At 47.7% G+C, this 15,179-nt stretch overlaps 1 protein-coding gene across 7 annotated transcripts in view; it reads right to left on the bottom strand.

Annotated features, from left to right (window-relative positions):
* The window catches only part of KCNAB2 (potassium voltage-gated channel subfamily A regulatory beta subunit 2), a 106,873-nt gene that overhangs the window by 52,577 nt on the left and 39,117 nt on the right, over window positions 1-15,179 (bottom strand). The window contains exon 1 of one of the 7 annotated variants that reach the window (XM_081017189.1): window positions 2,101-2,333. The exons of the other annotated variants lie outside the window; for them this stretch is intronic. Coding sequence (XP_080873315.1) covers window positions 2,101-2,318 — 218 coding nt within the window. The 5' untranslated portion in view covers window positions 2,319-2,333. Of the gene's footprint in view, window positions 1-2,100; window positions 2,334-15,179 lie in introns of those variants that run through there. 7 annotated transcript variants of the gene reach the window in all.

The raw sequence follows: 15,179 nt of genomic DNA, 5'->3' as shown, positions 1-15,179 counted from the left end.
AACCTCTTGCACAGGCTGCGTGCCCCACTTGCAGGTTGGACTCCACAGCCTGGGAAGCGGTGATCTAAAAGGAGCCTTGGCTGCTAGAAATGTCAATCCTACCACACACAAATACACAGACACACTGATGTGTAAGGAGGAGAGCGCCATCTAGCGGCATTTTGATGGCAGGTCCTTTTGACTACCATGAACCCAGAAAAGGCAGGCGGAGATTTCCTGCCGTTGACCAAGACACTGCTAGTGTTCCGTTTCAGTAACTCAGCCTATCAGCTCGGTGGATCGGAGTGCGGACTAAATGTCGTCTCCAGATTCCTTTGGGATTGCCCTAACACCTTTAAACGGGCATTAAAAAAGAAGAACACAGGAGATCAGAAGCGCATCTTAAGACCAAGGTTAGGGCCCTGTGGTGTAAGGAGGCGTTCCATTCCATTTATTCTTTATTCCATAAAATTCTATGCAGAAGGTTTATAAAACATGGGGTGCTGGAAGAGCCTCACCCCTCCTCAAAAAAGTGGTCTGATAGAAGGGAGAAAAGGGTGGAATAGTAGCTACTTCTGACACTTCAGGAGTTTTTTTACTCTCCTCCAGCGGCGGAGCTGCATGCTCCGGCACAGGGGCAGAGAACAGGTGGGAATGTGGCTGGCGCGCATCCCGGGGGCATGGCGTGTGTCCTGTGGCATGACGTGCTGCCCGCGGGGGCATGGCACATGGCACACGGTGCGGAGGGATGTGCAGTGTGCATCCTGGCAGCGTGCAGTGTGCATCGGGGGGCGGCTGCGATGGTACCCTACCTGGCATGGAACCTGGAGGGGGTGCTCCCCCTGTCCTCTTCCTCCGCCAGTGCTCTCCTCCTGCCCAGGTCAAATAATCCCTTAGCTCAACCCCTGCACTCCTCCTTTGCACTAACTGGTGTCCTCTCCCTCATGCCCAGCCCTCCAGTGTTCTCTTTCCCTGCCCTGTCCCACTCACTTATGGTTACATATATGGCTTGGGACCAGGCTACCAGGGCTACCTGGAAGATTATAGCTCTCTACACAAGCCTCCTTGGGTGCTGAGATCCTATAGGGAGCACCTTCTCTCGGTCCCATCAACATCAGAGACATGGCTGGTAGTGACACAAGAGAGAGAAAGTGCCTTTTCTGTGGCTGAACATCCATTTTGTGGAATTCCCTTCCAAGAGAGGTGCGAACTGGCTCCCTCTCCATTACAGTGGTGCCTCGCAAGACGAAATTAATTCGTTCTGCGAGTTTTTTCGTCTTGCGAAGCACGGTTTCCATTTTTTCAAAAAAGTCTTCAAAAACCTCAAAAAAGGCTACCACACCGCGTGCAATGTGTTGCTCCTCGAAGTCAAGTCGCAACTGCACCTCTTCAAGCAATGCACCCTGTATTACTGTAACGGTTTTAAGAAAAAGGAAACAAACTTGCAAGACGTTTCCGTCTTGCGAAGCAAGCCCATAGGGAAATTCGTCTTGCGAAGCAACTCAAAAAACCAAAAACTCTTTCGTCTTGCGAGTTTTTCGTCTTGCGAGGCATTCGTCTTGCGAGGTACCACTGTATACTTCCACTGGTCAGCTAAGACCTTCCTGTTCAGAGAGGCTTTTGGAAACTTAGGAACAGGGATGGCTGATCACTAGGCTGCTGTCAGGGAACCTTGGTTCGACTCCCGAAACCATTTGAAAACCAAGGCACGGCTTCCCATTGGCTGCAGGAGCTTCCTGGACTCATGCAGAAGCCACGTTGGACGTTCGGCTTCCGAAAAACGTTCGCAAGCCGGAACACTTACTTCCTGGTTTGCGGCGTTCAGGAGTCAATTTGTTCAGGAGCCAAGCTGTTTGAGTACCAAGGTACCACTGTACTTTGACTGCTGGCTCTAAATTATGTATTTCAATTGTTGTTTTTAACTACTTTGCTTTCAAATGTTGGAAACTGCCTTGAATCACAGCTTGGGAGAAAGGATGAATAGAAATATTATTATTACTACTATTTCATTGCACGTGGCCCCTAGAAGCTTGTGCAGTTGTGAGTGAGGCTCTAGGCCTGCAAGAAAAAGTTCCCCACCCTTGGCATGCTGGCTCCCTTGAGAAAGTTGCTTTTGCTTACCTATACTTCATGCCGGTCGTTTGTGCTGTGCACTCGTCCAGGGACAGCCCGTGCATCCGCAGGAACTCCTCCCTGATCCTGGCCTGGGCTGCCACCCGGACATCCCTGAGCCTCTGCAGTTCCACCGTGTCCGTCTGCTGGATCTGGTGCAGCCCCCACTCCGAATGGCACCTACTGGCCACGCTCCGGAGGCTCCCGCTGTACGTCATGGACAGCATGATGCTGCCTGACGGGGGGATCTGTGAATTTCCCAGGCGTTAAAGGGAATCGTGCTCAGGTGAACCAAACTCGCTTCCTAGCCAAAGGGGCCAAATCAACCTGCCACCGACACTGCAATAGTCTCCCCTAGCTGACCTCCAATTCACATTGCTTTGACTAAGCCAGCCTGCTCTGTTGGCCACAGAGTATGCATGCTTCAGAACCAAACTGGGTTCATTATCGGGTGGGAAGGAAAAGGAACCAACTCCGGGCCCCGTACAAATAGGAATGGAGTTAAATGCACCAGGGCTGCTGGAAGTTTGCTGCAGGTGTGGTAGGGAACATCTGTGGCACTCCAGATGTTGTAGGAGAACAGCTCCTGTTATCCCTGGTGATGCTCGCCACAAGGAGTGATGGGAGTTGGAGTCCAACATCTGGAGGTTGGGGAAGGCTGCCCTAAGCTATCATTTGACAGTACATCTCCAGCAATGGACAACCCAAAGACTCAGATGCTGGGTGCAAAGGCAGAACAAAGGGTGATTTCTCTCTCCCCTATCCTGACTTAAATCCTGGAGGGCCACTGCGAGTCAGTGTAGACAACACTGAGCTAGATGGACCAATTGGTTTCACTCTGTTTAAGGCAGCTTCCTACACAGGACATTGTCCCCAAGATCTGTCCGTTGGTCACTCTGAAGCATGACAAAGAATGTCGGGAACTGCCTTTTCTGTACATCTCAGCCAAAGGGTTCTGACTCCTCATTGGCAATGGAGGAATAGTCATCAGCATTGCCAACTTGACCAGAAAAACTATCACGAAACCCTGGCCTGCTTTTAGCTTTAAGAATTACAGGGAGGTCAAATATGGTCACCTGCTACAGCCTGCAGAAGCAGCAGCTGTTAAAGGCAGAAGAGCCAGCGGAGGTTAAAGAGTTAGCAACTACGATTGTTGGGCCTTGATTTTGAAAATTTGGTCCTGCCTCCCATGCAGGGCCAGATTTAGGTTTGATGCGGCCCTAAGCTACTGAAGGTAATGGGGCCCTTGATATGTCCAGCTGTCCTTTGTCAACAAGAAATTGTCGCTGTTTTTCATGTTGAATATATGCCATATGGTAATTTATGGACCTAACAGGTATCTAAAGCCATTTGCACATGCAGAATGTAGGCACCCTATATATAGAAATGAACAAACCAGTGATATTTTGGGAGCAGGCTAGCAGGCAGGGCCCGTTACTTACATCATAGGAGTCTACACAACGCAAAACACTGTTGCTGTATGTAGGTTTTATTTTATTTGTTTTTTATCTTATATTTTGGAAATGTACATCCAGTTTTTTTCCTTTAAATTTTTTTGGGACCCCCAAGAGAGTGGGGCCCTAAGCTATAGCTTGTTTAGCTTATACGTAAATCCAGCACTGCTCCCATGCTCCAGGGTAATGTGTACGAGCCAATGCATTTCCCATGGCTGAAAAGTTGCTGGACTGCAACACCCATCATTTCTGACCACCAACCATGGTTGTTGGAGCTACACTGGGAAATCAAGCTACTGAAATCAAGGCAAGCTTGCATACTCTTTGACCAACAGAAGTTGCTCAGACCCAAAGATTTCCAGCTCCATCCTCAACAAGTTCAACACACCGACAATGCACCCTTCCATGAAACCAGAAGAGGGTTTGTAAAGGTCACACTGAGCCTGCTGCCTTCATCCAGCATCATGTCAGAGTAGCACAGGAACTGCCACTGCGTTCTTAGCAAGCACAGACCCATTTTGGGGGATGGATGAGAAAGGAATGTAGCCAAAAGTCAAGGAGACAGAGCAGGAGGGAAAAAGAAAAAGGGGAAGAAGGGAGGAGGAAGCACAGGAAAAACAAAACAAAACACAAAGAGCCTCGAAAAGATTCTAAATAGCTTGGCACTATCTACTACGGAATGGAAAAAGAAGAAGATGAGGAACAGATCTCAGGGTGAAATGGGTAGATGGCATCAACACAAAATATGAATGATTTAGACAGTTACTGTGTATGAATGATTAAAACGCAGACCTGAAAACCTCCAGACCTTATTAATATACAACAGATTTCCATCCAACCAGGGAGGGCATGTTAGGGCAAAAAAAAAAATCTTAATTTAACGAACATGCTCAGGAGGCTGAAAGGGCAGTGATGGACCAGGAATGAGACCTTGGGGTCATAGCAGATAGCTCAATGAAGACGTTGACCCAGTGGGAAAAGGGCAAATTCCATGCTAGAGAAATTTCTTAGGAGAAGAACTGAAAATAAAAGCACCACTATCAAAATACCGTTATAGAAATCTATGGTGCAACGGCATTCTAAATACTGTTAGATGGGCTACTTGCTTGACTCGGCAGGGCTCTTCTTATCTTCATGACAGAGCCTGAGTCCAGACTCCAGCTTAAAACTTATCGGAGCATCTTAAATAGCCAAGCCTCACCCAGTGCTTGAGGGACCATGGTCAACCTTCACAGCCAGAGACAGCCTACTTCCAAGCACCAGGTGCTTGAGATGAAACAGAGGGGACCTTCTTTGCTTCTTAGAAGATGCAGGCATGGGATCTCAGCTGCTTCATCCTGCCTGCCCTGCAGGTGCTTGCTTCCTGCAGGTTTCATAGGTCAGGGATGGGGATCCTGTGGTCTTCCAGCTGTTAATGGGCTTCACTTCCCAGCCCCAGCAAGACCTGGAGGGCTACTGGTTCCTCAATCCTGCTGTAAATGAATGTCTTCTCGCTCAACTGAGCAGGCTACATTTTCAGGAAAGAAGCTCTCATAATCTCTCTGCACCAACTTTGGTGCTGCATTCCTCCTCCCAAGCCAAGCTTTTCAGCTGCAGCGGATCCTGCCAGGCGGCTCAGACCTTCAGCTGGTGCTGATCCAGGAAACATCTGCCCTCAACAGACATCAGGGCACAGGGTTTTTCTCTTCACTGTCTGCATCTACCTAAGATGTCTTGCTGGCTGCCCCAAACCACCAATGGTGGGAGAGGGCACAAGAAAGATGTCTGGAGCTCTGGGTGCATTTTGCATTTCTCCAAGCAAGGAGATGGGGAAAGAGTGTGACCACACATGTGGTGGTTTGTGCTGTAACCTCTGTCGTGAACTTGTGTTGTTCAGATTATACAGTGGTACCTCAGGTTACATATGCTTCAGGGTACAAACTCCGCTAACCCAGAAATAGTACGTCGGGTTAAGAACTTTGCTTCAGGATGAGAACAGAAATCGCACTGCGACGGCGGGAGGCCCCATTAGCTAAAGTGGTGCTTCAGGTTAAGAACAGTTTCAGGTTAAGAACGGACCTCCGGAACGAATTAAGTACGTAACCAGAGATACCACTGTAGTGGACTTGAGCCCTTTACCACCATAGCTACTGCTTTTAGAAGCCGATAGGACCACGGTTCAACTAAATTGTTCCCTGAAATCTACCTCTCTGGTAGAGCAACTGCTTTGCATGCACAAGGTTCTAGGTTCAATCTCCAATGGCATCTCCAGGTAGGAAAAGATTACCCTGCCTAAAACTCTGGAGAGCCTTTGCAGCCAGTCACGTGTCCAGTGTTTCCCAAATTTGGGTCTCCAGCTGTTTCTGGACTACAACTCCCATCATCCCTAGCTAGCAGGACGAGTAGTCAGGGATGATGGGAATTGTAGTTCAAAAACAGATGGAGACCCGAGTTTGGGAAACACTGGTGTAGACAATAACAAGTGAGGTGGAGTATTCGTCTGGCTCACCATGAGGCAGCTTTTTACGGATGGAGGGAGGAGAGATGAGACAGAGGAGGGGGCTCTGTTCAGAAAAGGCCAGCCAAAATGATCAAGGAGGGGATGGAATGACTCCCCTGTGATGAAAGGATGCAGCATTCTGAACTCTGGAGAAAACACGAATAAGAGACAGCATGGTAGGGGTTTATGAAATAATGCATGGCATGGAGAAAGTGGACAGAGGAAAGATTTTCTTCCTCTCTCATAACACAGGAATCTGTGGACAGCCAATGTAGCTGAATGTCAGGAGATTCAGGACAGATACTCAGCACAGAGTTAAACTACAGAACTCGTTCCCAAAGGAGGCGGGGTGGCCATTGACTTAGATGGCTTTAAAATAGAAAAAAAAGAGAGAGTTGGCCTGGTCACTGTACTGAACTAAATGGACCAAATGATCTGACTCAGTATAAGATAACATCCTTGGTTCCTGCAACTTAGATCCACTGTCAATTAGACAGTGCATCTGGACAATAATATTAGTTATTATAATATAATATATAATATTATAAAATTAGTTGTTATTATTATTATTATTATATTAGTGGAAGACAGGAGTGCCTGGTGTGCTCTGGTCCATGGGGTCACAAACAACAACAACAATTAGTTATATATCTATATATTAATGTATGGAAATGTAACTGATTATATTTGCCGTATTATACCTTTCTTTCTTATTTTATTTTCTACACTTTTTTCCTCCTCATTTTCTTTGTTCTTTCAGCCCTTTATTTTCTGTAACTGAAATTCATTTAATCATCATCTTAGATCCACGGTCATTCACATTGTTATTAGTTTGAATAATATTTGGATTCCAATTATTATTAGGGTGATTTTTAACTGTAGTAGGAAGTTAAGTCCATTGCATGTGGACACTGTGTGTGTGTGTGTGTGTGTGTGAGAGAGAGAGAGAGAGAGAGAGAGAGAGAGAGAAGGGACTGGAAGGAAATGTCCCTTTCTGTCCATTTCCTTCCCCATTCCTTTGTTCAGGGATAACAAAGCCCCTTCACTGCACCAGAGGCCGCTGTGCAAATTTTGTCACACTGAACCTTGGAAAGACCCACCAATGGGCATCCCTGGCCCCCATCTGGGCTTGATCAATACCCATTAGGCTTCAAGAGCAATGAAGGATCCCCGCGAAATTTCATTTCCAATCAATTGCACTGAAATCCTCGAGTTTAGGACGATAAAGGCAGCACTCGAGGCTGTTAGAGTAGCTGAGACTGCAGCTTTTAAAGGGATCATTGATATCAGCAAGGGAACCCGCCTTCTTTCTATAGTCTGATTCTTTGGCCCCAAGGGGAGTAGATGGTTAGAGGTTGCTCAATCCAGTTCCTCTGTAATGCAATCTGGGGAGGGCTGGAGATATTGCAAGTGGTGTGCCCCCACCTCAGCGGCCCAGGACATAGAAATGTTGGACCCGTTTGTGGCTCACAGTCTGGCTTGCTGATCAAAACAGCTTCCAAGACAGGGGTGGGGGTAGGGTCATGTTCCTGCATTTCAGGAGGTTGGATTGGATGACCTTTGGGGGTCCCTTCCAACTCTACAATTCTATTCTTTTATCTATGGCCCTCCAGTGGTTGTTGGGCTCCAGCTGCCATCAGCCAGCATGATGGCCAATTGTCAGGGATGAAGGGAGTTGATGTCTATCAACCACAGATGTTCTTCACCGATAAGCCAGCATCCCTCAAAGCTATGGAAGCTGAGGCTCTGAAATGAAAGCTGGGGGCATGTTTAAAAAGGTAAAGGTAAAGGGACTCCTGACCATTAGGTCCAGTCGTGACCGACTCTGGGGTTGCGGCACTCATCTCACTTTATTGGCTGAGGGAGCCGGCGTACAGCTTCCAGGTCATGTGGCCAGCATGACTATGCCGCTTCTGGCGAACCAGAGCAGCGCACGGAAACGCCGTTTACCTTCCTGCCAGAGCAGTACCTATTTATCTACTTGCACTTTGACATGCTTTCGAACTGCTAGGTTGGCAGGAGCTGGGACTGAGCCATGGGAGCACACCCTATCGCGGGGATTCGAACTGCCGACCTTCTGATTGGCAAGTCCTAGGCTCTGTGGTTTAACCCACAGCGCCACCCGCGTCCCGGGGGCATGTTTACAGGGAACTAAATCTCACTAGGTGCAAAGGGGCTTGCTCCTGGATAAGCACAGCGGGTAGTGGCAGTTTCTCTATCAGGGCAAATCAGAGAGTCAATGTGTTATAGCACTTAAGAGTTACAGACCAGGACTTGCTTGGACATGAATCTCACCGGGAGACCTTGGGCCAATCACTGCCCCTCAGTCTAACCTACCTCACAGGGTTGTTGTAAGCAAGGGGAGAACCATGTATGCCACCTTGAGCTCCTTGGAGGGGAAAAAGGTGGGAATATAAATGGAATAAATAAATCAGCCCCCAGCTGGGAAAGCAGCTCTAGACTGCAACAATTAGCTGATAAATTGATCAGCTAAAATCCTCTTGATCATTGAAGCTTAATGTGGGAGGATTCCAGACAGATAAAAGAAAGGACTTTTCCGTGCAGAAAATTCTTCCTAAGGTCTAGCTGGAATCTCCTTTCTTGTCATTTGAATCCATTGCTTTGGGTTCTACCCACAAGAAAACAAGCTTTTCCCATCTTCTATGTGACAGCTCTTTAGATATTTTAAGGTGGCTCTCTTATCACCCCAGCCTGCACAAATTACAGCCTGCCAATATCCTCCCTAGACGTAGTGCCCAGAACTGGACACAGTATTTCAAGTGGGGTCTCTGCCTGACCCCTTGGTCATTTACACACAAGTGTCTGGGAGGATCAGAGTGCATATCGGACAAGGGTTGGTATTCTGCAGCCTTAGAGTTGCATGCAGTCCTTACCCTAATTTCAAAAGTGCTTTGCAAGCAATCAGCTCTAGACTTTGGGGGGAGGGGAGGAAAGTGAGTATCAGAAAGGGAAAGAAAAGGGAACGGAAGAATGAGAGGAAAGATGGCCCCACCCACTGCTTATATATGGCCTGCTATAGAACATTCCCAAGAGAATGTGGTCATTAGCAGGAAAAATGTTACCCACCCCGGTATAGAGCCTATGTAGTGGGCATGCAGCAAGATGTGCTAGTTGGTGCATGTTTAGACTGACTAATCTAGACTATCTGTGTTCAGTTTTGGGCGTCACAGATGTGGAAGGTGTGCTGAGAAGGGCGACCATGTTCTGGAAACCAAGCCTTTTGAGGAACGGTTGACGGAGTTGGGTATGTTTAGCCTGGAGAAGACTGGGGGGTGATGCAACAGCCATTGTCAAATATCTAAAGGGCTGTTACAAAGATGGGAAAATCCTATTTCTTAGGACCCGAACCAATGGATTCAAATTACAAGAAAGGAGATTCTGACTAATCTTTAGGAAGAATTCAGTGATGGAAAGAGCCGTTTGGCAGTGGAATGGACTCCTGCAGAAAGTGGTGGATTCTCCTTCCTTGGACATTTCTAAACAGAAGCTGGATGAATCTTTAGCTGTGATTCTTGCACTGCAGGGGGATTGGAATAGATGACACCTGAAGTCACTTTCAATTCTACAATTCTAGGAGTCCGTAAGGGAGATTTGGGAGTGCAATGGAACCCCTTCCTTCAAGAAGCTCAAAGTGGTAAAATTATCCTCATAGCAACCTTCAAAGCTAAATTGAGACCCTAAGCTTCCAGGGGCCACCCAATAAGATTCAACTCCAAGCAGGGTTCAATACTCCTGCTTTCTCCAGCCTAATACTCTGGCCATTCCCTTATGCTCATTCTTCTTGAAACTCTCAAGCACATCAACTCCTAGGTATGAAACCAACCTTGCATATGCGGTCAAAGGTTTATGGGCATTCTGGGCAATCCTTCAGGAATGGTAAGTGTGAGGCATAGAAGGGTTTATAAATTAAATTAAAATAATATGCAGAAAGGGAAGGAAAATGACGCACAGCCACATAAATGCACAAACAGAAAATTCAAGGGAAATCAACCTCAGATCTGAAAATAACGTACCATTTTCATACAGAGATATCCCTGGACCACATAGAATGCTTAAAAAAAAACAAACGGTACAGGAAGGAATTAGGAGTGAATTCCTACAGCCTCAGCCATTTCAGGGATGATTTGAAACCAGTATCTGGTGGTTGCTTTCTTCCTTTTCTAAAATCAAAACTCACCGCTGCCCTGAAACAACGACAGCCACCTGATTCTGTAAGGGTTCAATCCTGTGCACGCTTGCTAACAAGCAAATCCCATTGAACTCAGGACTTTATTTCCGTGTTTTAACCTTCAGGCTGGGAAAAGCGAACGGAACCATCCCATCTACAATGGAGGTCGGTTGGAATTCACCATAGTTCTCTGCCCTTGCTAGAACCTGTCTCACCATACAATGCAAAAAATAAAATAAAAATCCAACCATCGCTGAAATCTCTCATCTTTCCTCAAATTCCAAACATCTCATACTTTATCAAAAAACAAATACAAACGCACCATCCAAGTTTTGCATCCCTATCCCCGAAATTTGAATAACCGCAAAACTTCCTGGAGAAGATGCCCTGATGTCAAGCGGAGAAAGATGGAGAATTGCCTGGGGGGAACAGTCTGTCTCTGAATAGATGCTGGGTGGGTCAAAGCCCTAAAGGAAGAGGCAGCCACCCTTTTCCCCACCAACAAAGGCTTCCTCGCCATCCAGACCCCAGGATTCCTAGCCTCTCTCCTGCGAAACAGTGAAATCTCCAACAAGCCTTGCCCTCGCTCTGGTCCCGATCGCTCCGGTGTCCGCCCAAACTCACCCGGTTTCTCGGAATCCTGCTCATTAAATAAAAGTTCTAGCTCGTTAGGTTTTGCACGGAGGGCTCTTAACGAGCGCACAGGCGTGGCTTTCATTAGGGGAGTGTCGACGCCAGCCGTCAAGAGCTATCCTGGACTGAGGCAAGTCCCTCCAGAGTCAAAGATGTTTAGCAGCAGATCCATTAAGGCCTATTAAGGATCTCTCTCCCACCCTGCCCCACCTCCCCTTTACCAAACAGGAGCTAAATTATTCAGGATCCTCTCGTTCTAAAAGCATTTGGGGAAAGCAGCCGATTGATGAGGACTGGCGTCCATCACTCACTTCTTCTCGGTGCAAACCTGTCAGGTGCAGAGAGAAGGTGCCTTCCAGGCCTCGGATGCTGTCACAGCGGCGATGGAGGCAGAGAGACTGGTTGATGGATGGCTTGGGATGGGCCAGAAGTCTCTCTCCCTGCTCCTGGTAGAGCCAGAAGTCAGGAGCAGCTTTGCCAAGGATGGGATGGATCCCTTTTCCTTGGCAAACCACAGTATGGAGCGAAAGTCACCTTGGCTAAAAGAAGCAGCAGCAAACTTTGGCCCTAGTCAAACTCAACCTTCTTGTTGCAGGGGAGCGGCAAATTCCCTAAGCAGAAAATGCACAAAATGGATTTCAGCAGGGACAAATGCAAGGTTTTCCACTTGAGAGAGGGATAATCAGGTGCACAAATATAGGATGGGGGATGCCTGGCTTGACACGTGAAAAGGATTCAGGGGTCTTGGTAGACCACAAGGCTAACATGGGTCAACAGTGTGGTGAAGCGTGTGCAATTCTAGGCTGCATCAATGGAAGCATACTGTCCAGATTAAAGGAATCGGACCCTCTCTCTTCCGCCTTGGCAAGACTCCACCTGCGGAAGCCTGCTGGAAACCAGGACTTCTGGAAAGTATTCCATTTGCCCAGAAAATGCACTGCAATCCTTTCCTTTTCGACAGAGAGAGATAGTCCCTTGGGTACAAATCTTGGGATTAAGGCACACCCTGGCTCATCCCCCACACACCCAAATTTATGGCCTAGGTTGAAATGTTAAGCCAGGGGTAGGCAACCTAAGGCCCAATCATCTTCTCAATCTGGCCCACGGACAGTCTGGGAATCAGCGTGTTTTTACATGAGGAGAATGTGTCCTTTTATTTAAAATGCATCTCTGGGTTATTTGTGGGGCCTGCCTGGTGTTTTTACATGAGTAGAATGTGTGCTTTTATTTAAAATGCATCTCTGGGTTATTTGTGGGGCATAGGAATTCATTCATTATTTTTTTCCAAAATATAATCTGGCCCACCACATGGTCTGAAGGACGGTGAGCCGGCCCACGGCTGGAAAAGGTTGCTGACCCCTGTGTTAAGCTATGTGTCATCAAGTGACTGTTGATAATGATGGGCGGTATTTACATCCTGTCTTAGAAACCAGTTTTGAATGTCACACTGCGGCGTGACCAAGGGGTCATAGAAGATAGGGGTGTCACCAGAGGTCAAGAAGATGGTTTATAAACCCAATGGCAAGCCTGTTCCTTTATCATATAAAAGCTTGGTATCTTCCCCTGGGAAGAAGTAAGGAGCTATTTTGGAGGAGCAATGGACAAGCTCTCCCATGAGAAGATTTTCCACCCCCCACTGAAAAAAACGTAGCCCTGTAACATACACCCCCTACAAAAACTGCAGCCATATATTCATTGCATCAACTCATTTATAGGGTGAGAGGCACTACCTGGAGATGCCAGGATTGAACCTTCTGCACACAATGCAAGTACTAGGTCACTGATTTAAGCAAAGTAGGAAGATGTCTCACATGAGGCCAGGCTATTGGTCCATCTACACAGACCGGCAGAGGTTCTATGGGGTGGTAGACCAGCGTTCTGCTGAAACCCGGTCTCCAATTCATCAAAAATGCCCCCTCCCTCAAATAGAAAACCCCAGAGGCTTCCATTTATCTGGCTTCAATGAGCTCTGGCATAGGAATGGATAAGGTGGTGGATTCTGCGGGAATGAGAGCATCACCCATTTTTGTCCTCCCTTTTTATTTTTATTTTTTTAAGCAATGTCCTTCCTTGTTGCATTTCTCATCATAAAGCAACACTGTGTTCTTAAGGGGAGTGCCATAGCTCAGACGGTAGAGCCCTTGCTTTGCATGCAGAATGTCGCAGGTTCAATCATAGAGGGGACCACAACGGTCATCTAGCTCAACCCCCTGCAATGCAGGAATCTTTCACACAATGTGGGACTCGAATCCATGGCCCTGAGATGAAGTGCCTGCCATCCCCACTAAAAGTGCACCAATAAATAAATAAATCTGCGGGTTGCAAAAGGTGCCAGGCCATGTACAGAGGGCACCCTGGATTCTATTTGAGAGCCTGGGCAGAACTAGCACCACAAACAGCTCGAAGATCAGCAGAGAAATCAGGAAGGAAAGGAACGATATTGAATGCAATTAAGACAATTGTTTTAAGAAGCAGAGAGAGAGAGAAATTTTTCTGCTAGGCAAATAACATGCATATTTGCTTTTTAAATATTTGCTGATCTTAGCTGTGCATTAGTGATCATTGTTTTATGCTGTTTGGTGGGCACCTCTTAAGATACTTTTCCAGTTGAGCAGTTCATGATTCCCCACCCACCCCGAACAAAACACTAAGTGGTATCCATGTGAGCGGGAGGGTTTTCAGCACTGGAGAGAGGAGCGGGGGGCTTCGTGTGCAGAGACCCCTGGTAGCCAGACTCCATTAGGTCAGCCAGTGGCACATTCCCGAGCAGCGATCCCGTTAATGCAGAGATTTCCGAGGCTAAGTGGCTGCTCTACTCTCGAAGCTCAGAACGAGGCTGTTTCGCCTTTTATCCCTCTCTTAATGCATTTTCCCCGATTAACAGGGACTGGACGGCCTCCCAGACTCGCTCTGGGGAAAAGCTAATTGGTCTGGATTTTGCCAACACATCAGCACCGACGCACATTGCGCCCCCCCCTTGCCAGAAGAGCCGCGCGGGCTGTTGCGTCGGGTGGTTGCTGGCGGTGAGGACTCCGGATATCCAATTATCTCAAGGCCCCCCAAATGCTGCTGCCTCACTTAAAGCAACAACCACGGGCAACTCTGTTGAAAGGTGGGAGATGATGCAAACAGACCCTTGCTCTGCCTGAGAGCTTGGAGCGCTGTCTGCTGGCCCTGGGCGGGATGGACAAAGGATCTCACCTGATGCAAAAATTGTTTCTAGGTTGCAGAAGGACACAGCCAGCAAGGACACGTTCCCTGCGTGCAGTTCTTAAGTTTATAAAATGATGCATGGCACAGAGGAAGTGGGTAGGGGGAAGTTTTTCTCCCTCTCTCATCACACCAGAACTTGTGGACATCCAATGACGCTGGATGTTAGAAGATGCAGGACAGATCAAAGAAATCCCTTCTTCGCAGAGAGCAGAACTAAACTGTGGAACTCCCTCCCACAGGAGGCCATGATGTCCACCCACTTGGATGGGTTTAAATGAGGATTTGACAAATTCATGGGGGAGAGGGCTATTGGTGGCTCTGCCTTGACCCCACTGTCAGAGGTAGCAATGCTTCTGAATACCAGCTACTGGCAGAGCACAAGGTGGGAGAGTTGCTCAGCTCCTGCTTGTAGGATTCCTGATTGAGACATCTGGTTGGCCACTGTGAGAACGGGATGCTGGACCAGATGGGCTATTCAATTGCCTTGGTACAGCAGGCTCTTTAGATGCTCTTATGCGGAAGGCCCCGAGTTCGAATCCTTGAAAGGGTCAGCGGGCAGGCAACAATACTGGACTAGGTGGAGCCACAGCCTGATGTAGGATGCTTTCAATGTCCACGCCTCTCTATGACTCTCAGCTTACCCAAAGCCTCCTCCGCTCTTAACGCTGTGTATACACATTATGACTTACTCCTGCTTTGCCACGCTTCTGCTGCTGGCATTTGAAGCTGAGTATGTATAACTCTAGCTACAGCCCAGAAGTATCCTGTGGCTCCTTGATGAATGCTCCTGCTGGATGCGCTATCCCACAAGCCAGCTTTCCCCTATCCAAAAACAGAAGCTGCACTTATGCTGAGGTGTGTACGGTTTCGGGAGGCCATTGCACATGCTCAGTCGATAGCTTCGGCGACTTAAGAAATTTGGTGCAGGGAAACAAAGCAGGTGAAGGTCATCGGGTTGCTCCCTCTACAGTCTGTACAGCAATGTAGGATGCAGCTTGAAATGCAGCAAGGGGAGGATGATGCTCTAATGTCTATGTAGCCCCAAAGTAACCCAAGTCTCCTTGTTCTTCCAGCACCCCCCAAGAACACCAACATGGCAACCATAATTCTTCCTTCAAAC

Source organism: Podarcis pityusensis, assembly GCF_964106645.2.
Source record: "Podarcis pityusensis genome assembly, chromosome: 8".
In the NCBI taxonomy this organism is placed as follows: domain Eukaryota; kingdom Metazoa; phylum Chordata; class Lepidosauria; order Squamata; family Lacertidae; genus Podarcis; species Podarcis pityusensis.
The sequence above is the reverse complement of the archived record's forward strand: the minus strand, read 5'-3'. Positions and strand labels throughout refer to the sequence as shown.